The sequence below is a fragment of the Oncorhynchus keta genome, chromosome 32 (genome assembly GCF_023373465.1).
Source record: "Oncorhynchus keta strain PuntledgeMale-10-30-2019 chromosome 32, Oket_V2, whole genome shotgun sequence".
NCBI lineage: Eukaryota > Metazoa > Chordata > Actinopteri > Salmoniformes > Salmonidae > Oncorhynchus > Oncorhynchus keta.
This window is the reverse complement of record NC_068452.1, coordinates 4,313,317-4,332,934: the sequence shown is the minus strand read 5'-3', so window position 1 is coordinate 4,332,934 and position 19,618 is coordinate 4,313,317. Positions and strand designations below refer to the sequence as shown.

Here is a 19,618-nt window from a genome sequence, read left to right as displayed (position 1 = left end):
TAATCAGTTGAAGTAAGGGTAGTGTAATGGTGAAACAACTCGATCTTAATCAGTTGAAGTAAGGGTAGTGAAATGGTGAAACAACTCAATCTTAATCAGTTGAAGTAAGGGTAGTGAAATGGGAACGCAAAATAACCAATACCACACAACAACATATGCTTTAAAACAAATACTGAAGCAATGTGTAAATAACATGTGTATATATAACTGCTTGTATGTTTGTTTTAATTGAACAAACGGGACATTATGAAGTTCATGTGCTGAAGCTATAATGGTACAACAAAGCCACATTCGATGCTATAAAGGGATTCGCTTTCACTCCGTTAGTTAGTCGTTTCTAATATCCTCAAACCTGTTCAGTAAAGGCTGTTCTGCTGTTATTAAAAGGTTGTTATTTAGTTTGCCTTCCAGGGCCAGAAGCTTGGTGACACACGTACACATTTTGTAAGGCTGAATCGGCCCATGTTCAATCAATGGATGTTCCGGTTGGGATGCCTGCGCCGTATGTCTGAGCCGTACCCCTAGAACTCAGTAAGGCAGAAGTATCCTCTGTGGCCCTCCCATTGCTTCCTGTATGGGTATGGACCACCCAGGTGGTGTTGGGCATGCATGTCAAAATTGTGTGTGCTTGCTATGTGAGGCTGTACAGTTATATTTGCAGGAGCTGTATTTGCATGCGTTGCTTTTTTCTGATCATCATCCAATATTGTTATATCAAATATACTGTTATTATGAAGCCAACATTCCTCACAATGGTACTATTCCAATTATCCAAATGTTATCCAGCACCCCCAACTCCCAGAACATTAGGACAATTGTGTTTCACATTTTGCCTTTCCAATGTTTATAATAAATAAATACACTTTAATCCTGTGTCAAGAATGTTTTTATTGCCTTTGGGATCCATCCTTTTCCCCCATAATGCACTTTATATAAAAAGCAGCAGTTGATGCACATCCAAGTAGTCAAGAGGTGCTGGCAAACGGAGAGGTACATTTTAAATAAAGTCGCATAATATGTATGCATTCCAATGATTTATTGGGTATCGCCAACGTTTTTCGGAACGGTGCCTCCCTCAGAGCACGTTATGCAAGTCATCCGCAGACTGCAGAAGTGATTGGTGAAATTGTCGAGAGTGTATTTGTTGTCATCGAGGTCATTTCATTTCAGATCCTCACTACATTGGTCAGGGAAGGAGGCAGCCGGTGATGTCATTCCCCCTGATTCTTGCTCCCAAAGTTCACGTGAAGGATGAGGTAATGTGATGTAACTGTTGGTCTGCCTGTGGACACATGGTGGCAGTATTGTCATAATGATTCCAATATCCACAAGACAGCACAGACTGTACACCACCACGGCTACCTAATAACAATATGCAGGGCAGAACGGGTCCCTCGGGGATAGATTTAACTCGTCTCTCTCTAATGATCCCCACCAGACTGCATAAAATCGCCTGTTAAGCCATGAAGATGATTCCCTAGGGCCTAACCGATTGGTCTGTTTATGTTCACTCTGTGTGCGCGTGTGAGATGCAAATACATGGAACGCAGAGCCTTAACAGTGTACGTGTGAGTGAGTACATGTGTGTCTAGCAGGTCATATGTTCCTGTTTTCACCAGTTTACACCTACACAGACAGCTGCTACTCACATTCTGAGACGGCGTTGATAAGCATTCCTCTCCCGTGGGCTGTTCCGCTTTCAGAGCTGACGCCATTTGACCTGTGAAAGTTGACACGTGAATGATTCACCCAGTTAGGTCATTTAAATTGGCGGTTCCCCTCCTGCAGGCGGGCCAATGGTTTGAGTCACTCACTGGTGACATGGGAGATGTGGATACTATGATTGTCTCCATGTGTTCCTGTAACTCATAAGCAACATGTGTCTAACTGGCCAAATTGCATAGATTTCAACATGTGCAACCAGCAGGGGATTGGAATGCTTTCCTCATGGGTTAGTTAAGCCATGGCTATCAGACGGTGATACTCAAGTGAGCATGATCTAAGTAGAAGTTTGAATGGAAACCACAGCAGTGTTAGGCTAAAGTAATCGGGAAAGTCATTAGACCCCACATTCAGTATACTTATAGAGTAGTTGCGATGTGGTTCTGGGTGATGAGATTAGTTCAATTGTCATCTCACACGTGGTAATTGTACAGTTGACTGCAGATGGCATCCCAACAGCTTAGCCCTCTCTCGGAGGAAGCGTTTCGAGGCCGGTTGAGGACTGTAGGGTTGGTAGTATAGTATTTCGCTGTTAAAACATTGTTGGCTGCAGTTTCATCCAAACGTGCTGTGTAGGTGTCAGAAGACCCATAAGGTTAAAAATAACCTATGGCCATATTGTTTCCATGGTAATACTATCGAATGGTAGCACTCTTTACAGTGCTACCAGCCCACTCAAAAGCAGCTGCACCCCACAGCCACAAAATAACTTGCGTGGGCACACACACACAAGTTGATCTTAAATGAATGGTTTGTTTGAATGGTTTGTTTGAAGTGATTCTAGATAATGGGTAGGTGGTCCTCTGGAATGGAAGACCCATAATTTTGCTGATTGTCATTGCAGGCCTGCAGGGGAGTGTTTGTTTATGACCCTGAAACGCAACCTGGAATTTACAGGCCCTTATTACCCCTCCTCTGAACCCCAACCCACTTACCACCCAGATACAGAGGGGAAGGAAGGTGAAAAGAAAAGTAAAACAGTGTTTGGTACCATAAGTGTCCTAAACTGACGATGATCGTAGCTCAGTAGGTGCTATGCTTCATGATTGAATTCGCCACCCTTTCAGTGAATGTTAGATGGAAATATTACAGGATAGAATTGTCCCTCTTTGAATTAGATCCGTATCAGGCACTTCCACTATGTTATGTATTTTAATAGCCCACACTCACATTTGTGAGAGTTGAATTTGAATCCTCTTCAGCCAAGTCTCCTCACTGAGTCGCATGCGCGCACTGTCTATCTGATGACATAACGTGATAAAGTACTGGAGTGAGAGCCAGCTGGTGTGAACCGGGGTACCTCGAAGCCTTCTGTGGCTGGTGTTCTCACCTCGCATCCAAACATCCATATTTCTCTGCGCCGGAGGCACGCATGTGGCAGTACAACAGAGCCGAAGGTAATTGCCTGCCTGCCTGCCTGCCTGCCTGCCTGCCTGCCTTCCGGCTTGAACAGTGCCTGAGTGCAGGCTGGTCGCGATCCAACTCGGGGAGCAGAGTCGGTGTGTTCCTAGAGGCTGCTGACTGTGAGACAGCGGAGTTCGGAAACTGGCTGATCTGCGTCGCTGAAAACAACTGCGAGAGTACAATGACGCACCTGAATTTACACTTGCGCGACTTTTGAACGGTCGACTCGACATCTTTTGAGTGAGTGTTCAGTCACGGCATGGCATTTAGGCTTCGCAGTAGACTGAGTAGCATTATATGCTGTTTTATGCCGTGTTTTTTTTTTTACAACTATGCTTGAAGTGAGTAGCCAATTGCTTTCATTATCGCCACACACACCTCTATTCTATTTCATTGTCAGGTGAGTCACATTGGAATGAACAATCACTGCTGTCAACTTGGGTAGTTGCCTGCCTGTCCGTCCCAATGATAATTCAGTACTTCCGGAGTGAAAAATGCCGTGTCTGTCCACAGAGAGCTGGACTGAGGTGCAGGTGGGCTGTCGTATGAAATAGGAGAAGGACTTGGTGGCCACACACATCCAATTCAGTTGTTACACACACACACACTGTCGCTCGGAGTGGCGAGACGCAGATGTGCACTCCACGGACACCCAACTCGGCACTCAACTTTTTCTCTGTGCGTGGATCTATTGAACATATATTTTCTCTTCAATGAGCTTGTGAACAAACTGAGGATAGATGTTATTTCGTGGGCTAATATATTTTTCCAAATAGCCTCAGAGGACCCGGGTTGGAATAAGTATACCCAATTGTGTTTGAGACACCTGCGTTGATTAGCCTCGCTTGGAATTTCTCTAATATGGATTATGTGCGTAATGTGGCTCAAATAGCAGAGAATGGATATTGTTTGTCGGTAAGGATTTGAATCGCTCAGTAGAGGATTGAGGAGAGGGGCAGCCTGACGATGCCGGACGCGTCTCGGGACGTGCCGGTGCATTCCTCTCCAGCAGTGGCAGCGAACGCCGAGGGAGACGAGATAGAAGTGCTGGAGAGTGTCGATGTCCTTCCCGTGGCCCCAGAGGACGTAAGTCTTGAGCCATATTCATATTGTCATCAGCGTTTTTCAATTTCATCCTAAAACAGATCACCCTAAAGACACCCTTTTCCCACGGTGTATTCTACACTAGCGTGTATTTTTTATTTTATTTAACTAGACAATTCAAATAACTCATTTTTATTTACAATGATGGCCTATGTTATGTCAGAATTATATCATACTGTGTTATGGCTGTAAGCTATGAATATTACTATGCCAGCGACCATTCTCAGACAGCTTCATAGAGCATAGTCATTATATCATCACAGTCAACAATCCATTGGCTATATGTGTTCATTACAGCTAACCCGAGCAGAGGTAGCATGGCTACTACCATACATAACCGATGATGCCCTCAATTGTCCAATGATATTGATTAATTGAATGAAGGAAAGCCCTTGTAGGCTACCTGCTGATATCACTCCTTAATGACAGGCGTGTCTATCTATTAAATGGCACCTTTCTCTCTGAAACCTTTTCTTTCCTCTTCTCTCTCTCTTTTCCTCTTTCCCTACCCGCTCCTTTCCTCTTTCCCTACCCGCTCCTTTCCTCTTTCCCTACCCGCTCCTTTCCTCTTTCCCTACCCGCTCCTTTCCTCTTTCCCTACCCGCTCCTTTCCTCTTTCCCTACCCGCTCCTTTCCTCTTTCCCTACCCGCTCCTTTCCTCTTTCCCTACCCGCTCCTTTCCTCTTTCCCTACCCGCTCCTTTCCTCTTTCCCCATCTCAGCAATGGAAATCTCTGTTCGACAAGGTATGTATCGTCGTTGTGTTACAGACTCTCTCTGTTGCATGCGCGCTCATGATGGGTGTCAACTTACCTGCCTTTTTATGTGAGGAACTGTTTGCTGTCCTTACTTTGTAACTTGTTGCAAGTTAAGCATGTGCTTTTATTACTGCCGTGTTTAGTACTAGAACTGTAATTTATGAGCTGTGCTTAATCTTCGCCCCAATACTCATAGAATAACAAATCAACTATCCTTGCCATTATTATAATGTCTAACTCCTGTCATTCCTGTGGTGCTGGTGAGTTGTGCCCTTGATGGAGAGCCAGATAAAAGAACCAAGCAGGTTGTGGTGGGTGTGTCCCTCCTCCTGACATCGACCCTCCCAAATGCATTTAGAGCAACACATAATCCTAGTTACAGTTGCCGTTGCTCCGCCTGTGGCCCTGTGGGCTGTCATGTCAGCGACAAACAAGAGGTGGGTGTGTGTTATGCCCAGGCCATCAGGTTGTCCTGACAGACGGAGAACCAGACCCCCCCCCCTGACTCACGCACCCCCTCTCCCACCACTCCATCCCACTGGAGCTGCCTCAACACCTGCCTGCTCAAGCCCGGCCAATGGGCCCTACACTCACTCCTGGTCCCTCAGGGGGGGACAAAGGAAGTATAATGGGTTTAGGGAGGGGGACAGGGGGGTCAGACTCGTGTCAGGCTCGCTCTTTCAGGCTCTGGGAGGACTGGCCGGGACTCATGGGATTACGGGAAAAAGGGGTGGGTGTCTTTGGTGTGTGGGGTGGGGGTAGACATTGTGGACAGGCATTAAGCGGGCCTCTCAATCCACTCCCTTTATGCGGTGCGGCCTCGCTTTGAATATTCTCAAGTGGCCTTCAGACTAGACGGGAGGGGGGGCAGGGGAGAACCAAATATAGCCTATAGAAGGGGTTGCTGTCCAGTCTGGCAGCTACAAATGCCCTTTTACTCTTTTATTCCCTCCCCCGTCCACCTCTTAAATGACCCCTTCCATTTGTCATACATTGGAAATGTTGACCTTTAGGATCACTCAGCTCCTCACAGTGGACACTAAGGAAGATAAATGATAGGGTGGTGGATGGTGGACCAGAAATGGGGATTTTTACTGGCAACCATTGGGTGACTGAAATAAAAGGAATAGTTGGACGTTCATAAATGGAGGAATAGGCCCTGCTCGTTGGATGTTTTGCTCATAAATGGAGGAATAGGCCTTTCTTGTTGGATGTTTAGCTCATAAATGGAGGAATAGGCCCTGCTCATTGGATGTTTTGCTCATAAATGGAGGAATAGGCCTTGCTCGTTGGATGTTTAGCTCATAAATGGAGGAATAGGCCTTGCTCGTTGGATGTTTAGCTCATAAATGGAGGAATAGGCCTTTCTTGTTGGATGTTTAGCTCATAAATGGAGGAATAGGCCCTGCTCATTGGATGTTTAGCTCATAAATGGAGGAATAGGCCTTGCTCGTTGGATGTTTAGCTCATAAATGGAGGAATAGGCCTTTCTTGTTGGATGTTTAGCTCATAAATGGAGGAATAGGCCCTGCTCATTGGATGTTTAGCTCATAAATGGAGGAATAGGCCTTGCTCGTTGGATGTTTAGCTCATAAATGGAGGAATAGGCCTTTCTTGTTGGATGTTTAGCTCATAAATGGAGGAATAGGCCCTGCTCATTGGATGTTTAGCTCATAAATGGAGGAATAGGCCTTGCTCGTTGGATGTTTAGCTCATAAATGGAGGAATAGGCCTTTCTTGTTGGATGTTTAGCTCATAAATGGAGGAATAGGCCCTGCTCATTGGATGTTTAGCTCATAAATGGAGGAATAGGCCTTGCTCGTTGGATGTTTAGCTCATAAATGGAGGAATAGGCCTTTCTTGTTGGATGTTTAGCTCATAAATGGAGGAATAGGCCCTGCTCATTGGATGTTTAGCTCATAAATGGAGGAATAGGCCTTTCTTGTTGGATGTTTAGCTCATAAATGGAGGAATAGGCCCTGCTCATTGGATGTTTAGCTCATAAATGGAGGAATAGGCCTTGCTCATTGGATGTTTAGCTCATAAATGGAGGAATAGGCCCTGCTCATTGGATGTTTAGTTCATAAATGGAGGAATAGTCCTTGCTCGTTGGATGTTTAGCTCATAAATGGAGGAATAGGCCTTGCTCGTTGGATGTTTAGCTCATAAATGGAGGAATAGTCCTTGCTCGTTGGATGTTTAGCTCATAAATGGAGGAATAGTCCTTGCTCGTTGGATGTTTAGCTCATAAATGGAGGAATAGGCCTTGCTCATTAGATGTTTAGCTCATAAATGGAGGAATAGGCCTTGCTTGTTGGATGTTTAGCTCATAAATGGAGGAATAGGCCCTGCTCATTGGATGTTTAGCTCATAAATGGAGGAATAGGCCTTGCTCGTTGGATGTTTAGCTCATAAATGGAGGAATAGGCCTTGCTCGTTGGATGTTTAGCTCATAAATGGAGGAATAGGCCTTGCTCGTTGGATGTTTAGCTCATAAATGGAGGAGTAGGCCTTGCTTGTTGGATGTTTAGCTCATAAATGGAGGAATAGGCCCTGCTCATTGGATGTTTAGCTCATAAATGGAGGAATAGGCCTTGCTCGTTGGATGTTTAGCTCATAATTGGAGGAATAGGCCTTGCTCGTTGGATGTTTAGCTCATAATTGGAGGAATAGGCCTTGCTCGTTGGATGTTTAGCTCATAAATGGAGGAATAGGCCTTGCTCGTTGGATGTTTAGCTCATAAATGGAGGAATAGGCCCTGCTCGTTGGATGTTTAGCTCATAAATGGAGGAATAGGCCCTGCTCGTTGGATGTTTAGCTCATAAATGGAGGAATAGGCCCTGCTCGTTGGATGTTTAGCTCATAAATGGAGGAATAGGCCCTGCTCGTTGGATGTTTAGCTCATAAATGGAGGAATAGGCCTTGCTCGATGGATGTTTAGCTCAAATGGCAAATGTTTGTGCTCCAATTAGCACCGTATTTCCTATATGGTGGACTAATCTTGAACAGAGCCATGTTCAAAAGTTGTGCACTATTTAGGGAATAGGGAACAGTTTGGGTCACAGGTAATTTGATACAGGTATACCATTTCCCATAATTCTCTGCCTTGTCATCTTGAGAGCACAAACTGTCCATCCACATCACCCAGATTGTTTAGCTGGCCCATGTGCCAACGCCTCTTTCTAAGATCCATCCCAAATGGCTCCCTATTCCCTATGTAGTACACTACTTTAGACCAGAACCCTATGGGTAGTGCACCATTTGGGACACATACCTAAATGTCTCCCAGGCTGGTGTTTTAATCAAAGTGCTGTGTGCTCTGTTCAGTACCCACACTGTCCCCTGAGAGGGCTTTGTTGCAGTGAAAGTGCTTTCTCTTCAACCAGGAAATAAGATAATAAACCTACGATAGCTCTGATTTGTGTTACCTATCTAAGATCTCTAAACATACTAGGGAATGGGGACTACTACACTCACACTCACACTCACACAGACTACTGGCCTGATTAGTGATGATGGTGAAACCACTCAAGAAGAAACAGTCTGAGTATTTGTCTTGCCCTGACAGATTTTCAGCTTGTTTTGCAGGATTGGACGATGTAAGTAGGAATGTATTAAGGGCTTGCTGTTATAAATAGGATGGATCTGGAAAAATGAAACAAACAACTTGGTGTTTTCCCTTGAAAGATGACCCAAGGGATATTTGTTTTTGTTTTTATGACTGTGCAAGGCAGTGCAGTGTGCATTACAAATGTTATAGTGGATATTTGTTGCGTCACCTCATTCTGTTTCCTTAGTGGTTGGTGAAGAGGGAGTAGGAGCTTGTTGTGTTTCTTGCTTGTTGCACTGTCAGATTGCTGTGTACAACCCAGACTGTGTACACACACAGCCATTATCTGGGATGGGAATGTCTCCATTAGTCACACCCCCTCTTACCTTCCCATGGAAGTGCCCAGATGAAGTCAGCACCCGATGTGGAATATTAAGTCCGTATACTGAATGACTTAAACACAAGCTCTTAACACCCGCTTATTTGAGTCACAGAGTACATACCATAGAAATAGAATCTATAGAACAGTTCCCAGCCCTATCTACAGATGATATTCCTATGGTACAGACTGTGACTGAACCATTGACCGGTAACAGGGAGAACCTGTGTTGGAGTGCTGTGCGATAACACTTGTTCTGCAAGGCCCCATTCCCAGTTATTACCCCCATCTGCCTTCCCTGTGTGTCCCCACAATGGCCAGTCGTCCCCACACTGCGCCCTTTGTGTTGACGTGTGCCACTGTACTGTACACACACATTCCTGCTCTGCCTGCCTCTGACCTGTTAGGAAGCCAACAGGCACGCGTCCAGAATAGAGGGAATTATGGGGATTAAGATTTATTCACATGGGCACACAGTGTACACCACAGGAGGTTGGTGGCACCTTAATTTGGGAGGATGGGGTATTTGGTAGTGGCTGGAGTGGAATGGGTGGAATGGTATCGAATACATTAATTAAACACATGGTTTCCACCAGCCTACACTGGTGTACACATCCAGTTGTTTTGACCAGAATCCTGTCACATTACACGCTACAGTGAACTGGGGACAGGAACCAGTCAAATGCTCTTTGATCGGAGTGGGGACCCACTTGTTCTTTTTATTTATTTTAAACATTTTACCCCATTTTCGTGTTATCCAATTGTTAGTAGTTACTATCTTGTCTCATCGCTACAACTCCCCTACGGGCTCGGGAGAGACGAAGGTCGAAAGCCATGAGTCCTCCGAAACACAACCCAACCAAGCCGCACTGCTTCTTAACACCAATGTGTCGGAGGAAACACCGTGCACCTGGCGACCTGGTTAGCGTGCAATGTGCCCGGCCCACCACAGGAGTCGCTAGTGCGCGATGAGACAAGGATATCCCTACCGGCCTAACCCGGATGACGCTAGGCCAATCGTGCCTCACCCCACGGACCTCCCGGTCGCGGCCGGCTGCGACAGAGCCAGGGCCCAGAGTCTCTGCTGGCACAACTAGCACTGTGATACAGTGCCCTAGACCACTGCGCCACCCGGCAGGCCGACCCAGTTGTTCTTAGTGTGTGTGCGTGCCTCTCAATCTGGGCTCTTTATCTCATGCTGTTGTATGTGTCAATGAGCATGTGAAGTGGCTGCCATTGACAGAATAGGAAGGCAGGCAGCCATCATTTCAGAAATCTTTTGTTTAGCTCCACTCCCTCGGTCCCCACATGGTCCAGCTGCCAGCCTCTCAACCCTCTCGTTCCTCTCCTCTCCATTGTCATGACCCAGAGGGTTGATTGTCAACAGTACAGGTAATTGGCACGAATTGGGTTTGAGCCAAAATGGTGGCCCTGGTCTGATTGTAGGGTTTGCCGTACGTCCTCTCTCATCCCATTTCTCATCCCATTTCTCTCAGCATTTCGCTATTTACTTCCTGTTAGTTCCCCAAACTTGCATCTGTGTGTGTTGATGCTGGTTTACCATACCTCCTCTCTGCCCCACCCGAACCACTGTTCTCTCAGTGTTGAGGTTCTCATCCGAGAGAGAGATCAGTCTATATGTAAAGCTCTACATGTAGGCTATAGTCTATCTTTTTACTTAGAGACCCAATCTGTTTGCGTCTCTCTTACTAGTCTCTAAAAGGCTTTAAATACATTTCCTTATTTCCATAATGAAAGGGAGTTCCAGTCAGTAAGTTGTGAGCAGATCTTCTAATGTTGCGCTATAAATAGCCCCTCCCCTGCCTGTCGATACACAGATGTGCTGCTGCTTCAGTCATAATTGGCTGCGGACTGCAGTGTGTACACATGGAGAGATGAAAGATGGCAGCACAAATGAACGTGTGTCTTTTGATGGTTCAATGCTACGTGCTCTACCCACATGGTGCAGGGTGGTCCCCTGTGTGTGTGACTGTGTGTACATACTGTATGTCCCTGTGTTTGTATTCGATATGTTAATCTGTTCGAGGGGGTCAGCGGGGTGGAATCGATGCCAGTGAGTGGTACCTCTGTGGAGAGTGGTTGACTCTGTGTGACTATGTGGATGTAGGGGCACTCCAGCTGTCAGTGCAGAGACCCTGTGTCCTCTTCCCCCCCCCCCCTGTTTAGTTTTTCGGCCGACTTGGCTTCCACAGTGAAGTGGATAACATTGCTGAGGAGACTACCCATCATCCACTTACAGGCTCTCTTAAGTTCACCGCCGCTTGAGTACGTTTACACACACACTTCGGTAGGTTACTGGGGTCAGGGGTCTGATGGGGTGACATCCTGTTAGTGACATCCTCTGGGTTTTTTGCTAACTTGAGTTCTTACGCTCAGTGAAAAGTTAATCCTCTTAATTTCTCTCTGACTGTGGGAGCAAGTTACATGTCCCTCAAAGCTCCCAGTCTAGCCCATAGGCTGAGTACAGTGGTAGAACCTACCCTGCAGTGTCAAGATTCCCCGAACTTGGGAGCGGGCGGAGGAGCTAAGCGGCTCCTATTTCAGCTTGTCACTCAGATCTATTGGGATCATAGACACTAAGGTCCATTCATTCCTTATGGCTGAAACTGTGATACCTTCCCACAGGTTGTGGTTATAGGGGATACTATACTGGGAGAGTCCTCTCCTGGCAGGGACCCACCACTCTGCTCTAAGGGCCTGCAGTATGCAGTGGGTTTCAAGTCTTTCTGCTGTCTTTGTGGTTGTTGGAGTTTCTACGTTTTACTCATTGGGTTTGTGTGTGTTTCTTGTGAAAGTGTGTGTTTTGTGAGTGTATCAGGGTTCCGGACCAGTTATACTGGGGTTTAGGTAAGACAAAAAGGTGTAGTGCAGTGGTAACCAACCTTCCCTGAGCAGGGATCACTTTCTGAGTCAAAATGCAAGCTGAGATCAGATTTAGTTTTTAAACACGCCATAAAGAAAGTAAGCCATGCGCCTATTAAAAACAGTTCTGTATCAATCAGGTTTGTAGTAGGCTATAGGCCCAATACATTACCACTGCATATTGGCTATGCTTTAATTGACCTGCCAACATTGGCAAATGTAGGTATGGGTGACATGGGCAGCCGACCAGTGCTGCATCTTGCCAGGCACGGCACGGGGTGACCGCACAAAAAATAGATTTTCTATCGCTCATTTGCACGTCAATGATATCATGTCACCGCCTGGGACTGTGGGTCAAATAACCTTGTCGGAGTGGGCGCCCTGATTCTAGTTGAGCTAGGCAGGCTACTGCCTGGGAGGTTCCCACTCAGAAGTACGTGTTGGGGAAGGGGGCGGGGATAGGTTAACCTCAGGTCTCCCCACTGGAAGCCCGAGGCAGGGGGAGCGGGGGAATCTATCAAATAGCGAACCTCTAACTTTGTACAGTACTAATGCAATTAGTACTGCGAATCAGTCACACTGCGAATTGCTACCAAATAAACCACAAATCATTCATAATACTGTGAATATATACTGTGGTTTCGCAGACATTTTGTTGCATTTGTATACTGTATTTTAATGCAAATTCAGGGGACCTTCTGAAATACTTTGGAGCACCCTCTGGCACTGGCCAGAATGAGGAGCCATTCTTCTCCTCAGCCACATAGGCCTCTTCAGAAATGATCTCGGAGCCTCAGGATGAGGAGCCATTTACCTCCTCAGCCATACAGTTCTCTTCACAAATGTTGCCTGAGGATGAAGACCCATTTGCTTCCACTGCTCCCCAGCAGGATTCTTCAGGTGTGTTTGTGGCACACGGGCACGTGTGTGTGTGTGTGTGTGTGTGTGTGTGTGTGTGTGTGTGTGTGTGCGCGCGCATCCCTGCATAACATAAACAAAATAAATCATTTCCCTTTTGCAAAGTTCTAAGTTTACATATTGTAGGTAACAAGGATTTTAATTATTACTGGGTATGTATGTGGGGTGTCACTATAAATGCTGTGAATAACGTGTGTAAACTAATGCTCATGTGCTCTCCATTAGAAATGCCTGTAGCATCATCCCCACCAAATCCTGCTGCTGAGGATGAACCACTGTCACGCAGCCAGGAGTGGTGGGGGCGGAGTCAAGCGCAGAGAAAAATGGGGGAAACCGAACTTTATTGCGGTATCCACAATTAACGCCAAAAACAACAGGCGAAGACAAAAATGTGTCCAACCCAAAACTGGGCACAAACAGACAGGGAACACAACACGTAACCAACCTAGACTAACAGAAAACAAGCCCGCACAAAAGCAGATGGGCCTAACAGGCCTAAATAGTCCTGAACCAAAACTCAAATAAGAAACAGGTGCAACCAATAAGACATAACAAACAGAAAAGGAAAAGGGGATCGGTGTCAGCTAGTAGACCGACGAGCGCCGCCCGAACAGGCAGGGGAGACACCTTCGGTGGAACTCGTGACACACTGTCTACAGACCCTGCTGACTGGCCTTCAGTTCTGACTGACACAATTCAGACACAACTAGTTTGTAGAGAACCAAGTGAGGTACCACCTGACTTTGTTTTCCCAAGGAATGAGAGTGATGGAAGGAGTTGCCACTACCAGTATTTCAGGAAGACCTTGGTGAGTGATGAAATAATCCCTAGTAGTTGGTTGGTGTTTTCTGAAAGAAACAACAGCCTCTTCTGCTTCTGCTGCAAACTCTTTTCTAAGAAGACAATTAATTTAGCAAACTCGGGACTGACTGACTGGAAACATGCAAGTTCTTTGCTGACTTCCTACGGCATCAGTCCAGAACACCAGAACTGCATGAAAACATGGAAAGAACTGGCGATGAGACTCACAAAAGGGGAAACAATTGATCATCACGAGATGGCACTTATGGAGGCTGAGAGGTGTTGACTCGTCTGACTGCTATTGTGTAGTCTCTGGCAATTAGAAATCTGCCACTAAGGAGACACACAAACACTACTCTCCATCAAATGGAAATTTCCTCAGAGGTTGGACTGATGGCACAATTTGATATAGTCATGATTTGATCCGTGTCCAAAAAGGGACCTCGAGTCACACCACCAGCTACCTTGGCAACCAAATACAGAGTGAACTCATTGATTTGTTGAGTAGCAAGATCATTTCAATAACGGTGAGTGGCATCAAGCTGGCAAAATGATTCTCTATCATTCTAGATTGCACCTCAGCCACACTGAACAGTTGTCAGTTGTGATTAAGAATTGTGTCCCTGAAGGAGGAGCCACACATAGGAACATTTGATGGGATTTCTGGAGGCGGAGGAGTCCACGGACCAACATTTGGCATCCCTGATTCTCAAAAGATTAGAGGAGCTAAAAATTCATTTTAAGGACTGCAGCGGACAGTCTTGTGATAACGGGCCAACATGAGCGGCAAAAACAAAGGTGTCCAAGCCAGACTCCTGGAAATGAATCCAAGAGCTCTATTGGAGCCATGTGGGCCTCACACATTGAACCTGGTTGTGGCTGATGCTGCTAAATGTTCTGTCGATGACACAGGTTACTTTGGCATCTTACACAAACTGTACACCTTGTTCTCAGCCTCCACACAGAGATGGGCCATCCTGAAAAAAACACGTGGACGTCACTTTGAAGATGTGGACTGAGACAAGGTGGGAGAGTCAAGTTAAGAGTGTCGAGCCACTGAGGTATCAGGCAGCAGCAGTGAGCGAGGCACTGATTGAGGTGAGGGATCAAACCAAAGACCCTGTGATAAAGATTGAGGCCCAGTCCTTGTCAGAGGAGGTGGGATCATGGCGCTTCAGCATCTGTACAGTAGTGTGGTACGACATCTTGAGCCAGATCCAACATGTGAGCAAGCTGATGCAGTCTCCCAGTGTGCATGTGGATGTTGCAGTCAGTCTTCTCAGAAAGACAGAGCGAGGTGTCAGCAGCTACAGGGCAACAGGCTTTATGACCGCACAAACGCCAGCCAAGGATATTTGCATGTAGAGGCCGTTCTACATCACAAGAAGGCTGAGTTCCACAAAGTGGCACTTTTCATACGAATCATTTGATGAACCTTTGAGTGATGCCCTGAAGAAGCTGGAGGTGACATTTTTCAATGTTGTTGATGCTGCAACCTCAGCCCTTCGGGAAAGATTGCACCAACGTTGTTACTCCGATGACCAGCGAAAGTGAAATATTCATTGATATTAAAAAAGTCAAGCAGCTTCCTAGCGCTACAACCAGCACTACGTAAGCTTATGGAAACACTTTGTACTCATTCATTGCAGCTGTAGTGCTGGTTGTAGCGCTAGTGGAAGTAGGGAGAAAGTGCATTTCATGGCTTTTAAAAGTGTTGAACAAAGTGTTGACTGCTGAATAACAACTTAAACATGAATATACTCATAAAAACAGCAGCTCTTTGCTGTATTCGTTGACAGTCTCTCTCTAGTGATGGTTTTAAAAGTTTAGAAATCTCACAGTATCAACTTTGCTGTGTGCTCGAGGCTTCTTTTTAGTCTATGGCTCGAGGAATCTCAGATCACTGTCTGCAGTTATCTGATTGGCCAGCGGTAGGCCTATAAGTGCACGTGATTTGCTCTCTGGGCCTGCTGGGTAGGCGGAGTTCTACCTTCAGAAACATTAAATGGTTCAAAATGGGAACACTTTGTCATCTCGGTATTAAGACTGCTGAAACAAGTGCACCTACTGCCAAGAGTGCCACTTTATATAATAATAAAACAAATATATAGGAACGAAAGGCCACAGAGTTTCTAAACCCAGAGACGCAACATCGCTAGACTTCCGGGAATGTTTGAGAAGCAGACTAAGCAGACCAGGCCGGGGTTTGAGAAGTCAATGAGAGAAGTGAAAAATTCTTCCTTAGTTGTTAATATTCTCATAATCTAAATGCTCAACCTAGATTCACGCCAATATCTTTGAACATGTTATTGCTCCAACTTCGTGAAACTGAACAACTGACATCTCTTTACTTTTGTCAAAAACAACTTTGGGCCTCCTGAGTGGCTCAGCAGTGCTAGAGGCATCACTACAGATTTGGGTTCGAGCCCGGGCTGTGTCGCAGCCGGATGCGACCGGGAGACCCATGAGGCGGCTCACAATTGGCTCAGCGTCGTCCGGGTTAGGGGAGGGTTTGGCCGGCTGGGATGTCCTTGTCCCGTCGCGCTCTAGGAACTGGTGGGCCGGGAGCATGCACGCTGACACGGTCGCCAGTTGGACGGTGTTTCCTCCGACACATTGGTGCGGCTGGCTTCCAGGTTAAGCGAGCAGTGTGTCAAGAAGCAGTGTGACTTGGCAGGGTCGTGTTTGAGGACGCATGGCTCTCGACCTTCGCCTCTCCCGAGTCCCATCGTTGCAACTCACGTACGGACAAGACTGTAACTACCAATTGGATATCTCAATTTGGGTTAAAAAAAATAAAAAAATAACTACTTTATATTGAAGGAGTGCCTTTGATTTGATGGCTTGCGGATGTGCAGTTTGGCACTAGACGACCATTAGACCCAACAACGTGTTTCTGCAGCTAGACTACAAGTGTGATCTGGGATTTCTATTGGAGAAGCAGTTTTAGCCCATCTTCATACTGTACTGTCTTTGGCAAGGCTTTATCGTTGTTGTTTTTACAAAAATGTTAGCTGATCAACTAGGAATGCCTTGGTGCCCACTGGCCTAGTGAATCAGCACACACACACGGTCTGTCTGTGACACATTCCTGCACCACAAACCCTACTGGTTCAACACCGAAGCAATGCAGGTGGACTGTTGACTCTGCAACAATAAACAGTGTGTTTACCCATCCATGTGGTGGACAGATTTGTGTATATGTGTCTGAACAATCTCCCATCCTCAAGCATTTCCCATTAGTGCCGCGTGTACAACTCAACATCTTCCCTTATCAAAATCTTCTCCCTCGGTAGAAAAATGGTGTCCTTATTGAGACAGATGGTACATTGACTACACGGACAAACAGAGGCTGCAGACAAAACCTCTACAGATGTTTCTCTCTCTGACTGGTTAATGCGTAACATTGACGATGCAGCATTATGCATTTAATCACTAAACCTGTGTGTGTGTGTGTGTGTGTGTGTGTGTGTGTGTGTGCCTTTAATTTAAACCTCAAACCAGTGTAACTGAATACTTCCCTTGTGTTCACCAGGCCAGGAAGCAGTCTGCTTTAAAACACCTCACGGTGTGTATCGTCTCCCTATACATTACACTAGTGTTGAAGTGAGGACAGTTTACGGTTTAGATTAAATAAAATGAGTGGCAGTCAATTCAAAGGTAATGGCGTTTCCTGCCGCAACTTTTCCTCCCACCCACAAACCTTTTCCTCCCACCCACAAACCTTTTCCTCCCACCCACAAACCTTTTCCTCCCACCCACAAACCTTTTCCTCCCACTCACAAACCTTTTCCTCCCACCCACAAACCTTTTCCTCCCACCCACAAACCTTTTCCTCCCACTCACAAACCTTTTCCTCCCACCCACAAACCTTTTCCTCCCACCCACAAACCTTTTCCTCCCACTCACAAACCTTTTCCTCCCACTCACAAACCTTTTCCTCCCACTCACAAACCTTTTCCTCCCACTCACAAACCTTTTCCTCCCACTCACAAACCTTTTCCTCCCACTCACAAACCTTTTCCTCCCACCCACAAACCTTTTCCTCCCACCCTCAAACCTTTTTCCTCCCACCCTCAAACCTTTTTCCTCCCACCCACAAACCTTTTTCCTCCCACCCTCAAACCTTTTTCCTCCCACCCTCAAACCTTTTTCCTCCCACCCACAAACCTTTTTCCTCCCACCCACAAACCTTTTTCCTCCCACCCACAAACCTTTTTCCTCCCACCCACAAACCTTTTTCCTCCCACCCACAAACCTTTTTCCTCCCACCCACAAACCTTTTTCCTCCCACCCACAAACCTTTTCCTCACACTTTCCTCACAAACTCACACTTGGTCTATATCTTCCGTATTCTACCTCAGTAGCACTATTTCCTGCTTTGGCTGACACATCAAATCAAATGTTATTTGTCACATGCACAGGATACAACATGTGTAGACTTTAGAGTGAAATGCTTACTTACAAGCCCTTAACCAACAATGCAGTTTTAAGAAATACCTTAAAGAAGTAAGAGAGAAGACTAGCAAATAATTACAGAGCAGCAGTAAATAGCAATAGCGGGGCTATATTTTTAAAAATGTATTTCTTATTTCACCTTTATTTAACCAGGTAGGCCAGTTGAGAACAAGTTCTCATTTACAATTGCGACCTGGCCAAGATAAAGCAAGGCAGTGCGACAAAAATTACAACAGTGTTACACATGGGATAAACAAACGTACAGTCAATATCACAATAGAAAAATGTATATACAGTGTGTGCAAATGTAGTAAGATTAGGGAGGTAAGGCAATAAATGGACCATAGTGGTGAAATAATTACAATTAGCATTAACACTGGAGTTATAGCTGTGCAGATGATAATGTTCAAGTAGAGGTACTGGGGTGCAAAAGAGCAAAAAAATAGCAATATGGGGATGAGGTAGTTGGGTGGGCTATTTACAGATGGGCTGTGTACAGGTGCAGTGATCGGTAAGCTGCTCTGACAGCTGATGCTTAAAGTTAGTGAGGGAGATGTAATTCTCCAGCTTTGGTGATTTTTGCAATTCTTACCTGTCATTGGCAACAGAGAACTGGAAGGAAAGGTGGCCAAAGAAGCTGAGATAAGGCGGGGCTTTACCAAGCAAAGACTTAGATGACCTGGAGCCAGTGGGTTTGGTGACGAATATGTAGCGAGGGCCAGCCAACGAGAGCATACAGGTCGCAGTGGTGGGTAGTATATGGGGCTTTGGTGACAAAACAGATGGGGGTACCGGTACAGAGTCAATGTGCGGTGGCACCGGTATTGAGGTAATTATGTACATGTAGGTAGAGTTATTAAAGTGGCTATGCATAGATAATAACAGAGAGTAGCAGCAGTGTGGGGGAGGGCAATTCAAATAGTCTGGGTAGCCATTTGATTAGCTGTTCAGGAGTCTTATGGCTTGGGGTTAGAAGCTGTTTAGAAGCTTCTTGGCGGTAGCAGAGAGAACAGTCTATGACTAGGGTGGCAGGAGTCGTTGACAATTTTTAGGGCCTTCCTCTGACACCGCCTGGTATAGAGGTCCTGGATGGCAGAAAGCTTGGCCCCGGTGATGTACTAGGCCGTACGCACTACCTCTGTAGTGCCTTGCGGTCGGAGGCAGAGAAGTTGCCATACCAGTCAGTGATGCAATCTGTCAGGATGCTCTCGATGGTGCAGCTGTAAAACCTTTTGAGGAACTGAGGACCCATGCCAAATCTTTTCAGTCTCCTGTGCCCTCTTCACGACTGTCTTGGTATGCTTGGACCATGTTCATTTGTTGGTGATGTGGACGCCAAGGAACTTGAAGCTCTCAACCTGCTCCACTACAGCCGATGAGAATGGGGGTGTGCTCGGTCCTCCTTTTCCTGTAGTCCACAATCATCTCCTTTGTCTTGATCACGTTGAGGGAAAGGTTGTTGTTCTTGCACCACACAGTCAGGTCTCTGACCTCCTCCATATAGGCTGACTCATCATTGTCGGTGATCAGGCCTACCACTGTTGTCATCAGCAAACTACCCTCCGGCGCCATCTTACATTGTAGCCTATGTGATAATTGCAGAGATCCGTTTTCTCATTGCAACCAATGCAGTTTCTGTCCC

The 19,618-nt window shown here is 46.0% G+C and overlaps 3 protein-coding genes across 7 annotated transcripts in view; 2 read left to right on the top strand and 1 right to left on the bottom strand.

Annotated features, from left to right (window-relative positions):
* LOC118380977 (mitochondrial Rho GTPase 1-A-like) overlaps nucleotides 1-873 on the top strand; it is a 36,165-nt gene extending 35,292 nt beyond the window's left edge. For both annotated transcript variants that reach the window (XM_052490395.1, XM_052490394.1), the window contains one exon: nucleotides 1-873. This exon is cut by the window's left edge and continues 817 nt beyond it. The gene's annotated coding sequence lies outside the window, so the exon portion shown is untranslated.
* Nucleotides 871-3,359, bottom strand: LOC118364849 (uncharacterized). 2 transcript variants are annotated; one of them, XR_004821673.2, is made up of 3 exons: nucleotides 3,053-3,198; nucleotides 1,650-1,720; nucleotides 871-1,282 (listed from the first exon to the last, which is right to left on the bottom strand). XR_004821673.2 is itself a non-coding variant. In XM_052490396.1 (3 exons), exons 1-3 carry the CDS (start codon nucleotides 3,357-3,359, stop codon nucleotides 1,212-1,214), a joined length of 609 nt encoding a protein of 202 aa, XP_052346356.1. In that variant the 3' UTR covers nucleotides 871-1,211. The 2 variants fall into 2 exon arrangements, 1 of the variants encoding a protein (XP_052346356.1); XM_052490396.1 differs by having other exon boundaries at nucleotides 2,893-3,359.
* LOC118364842 (rhomboid-related protein 3-like) overlaps nucleotides 3,145-19,618 on the top strand; it is a 53,124-nt gene continuing 36,650 nt past the window's right edge. Inside the window, exons 1-3 of one of the 3 annotated variants that reach the window (XM_035746600.2) lie at nucleotides 3,145-3,366; nucleotides 3,527-4,212; nucleotides 4,952-4,975. In XM_035746600.2, the coding sequence (XP_035602493.1) occupies nucleotides 4,093-4,212; nucleotides 4,952-4,975 (144 nt within the window). In that variant the 5' untranslated portion in view covers nucleotides 3,145-3,366; nucleotides 3,527-4,092. Of the gene's footprint in view, nucleotides 4,213-4,951; nucleotides 4,976-19,618 lie in introns of all 3 variants that reach the window. The other 2 variants (XM_035746603.2, XM_035746601.2) reach the window with 2 other exon arrangements.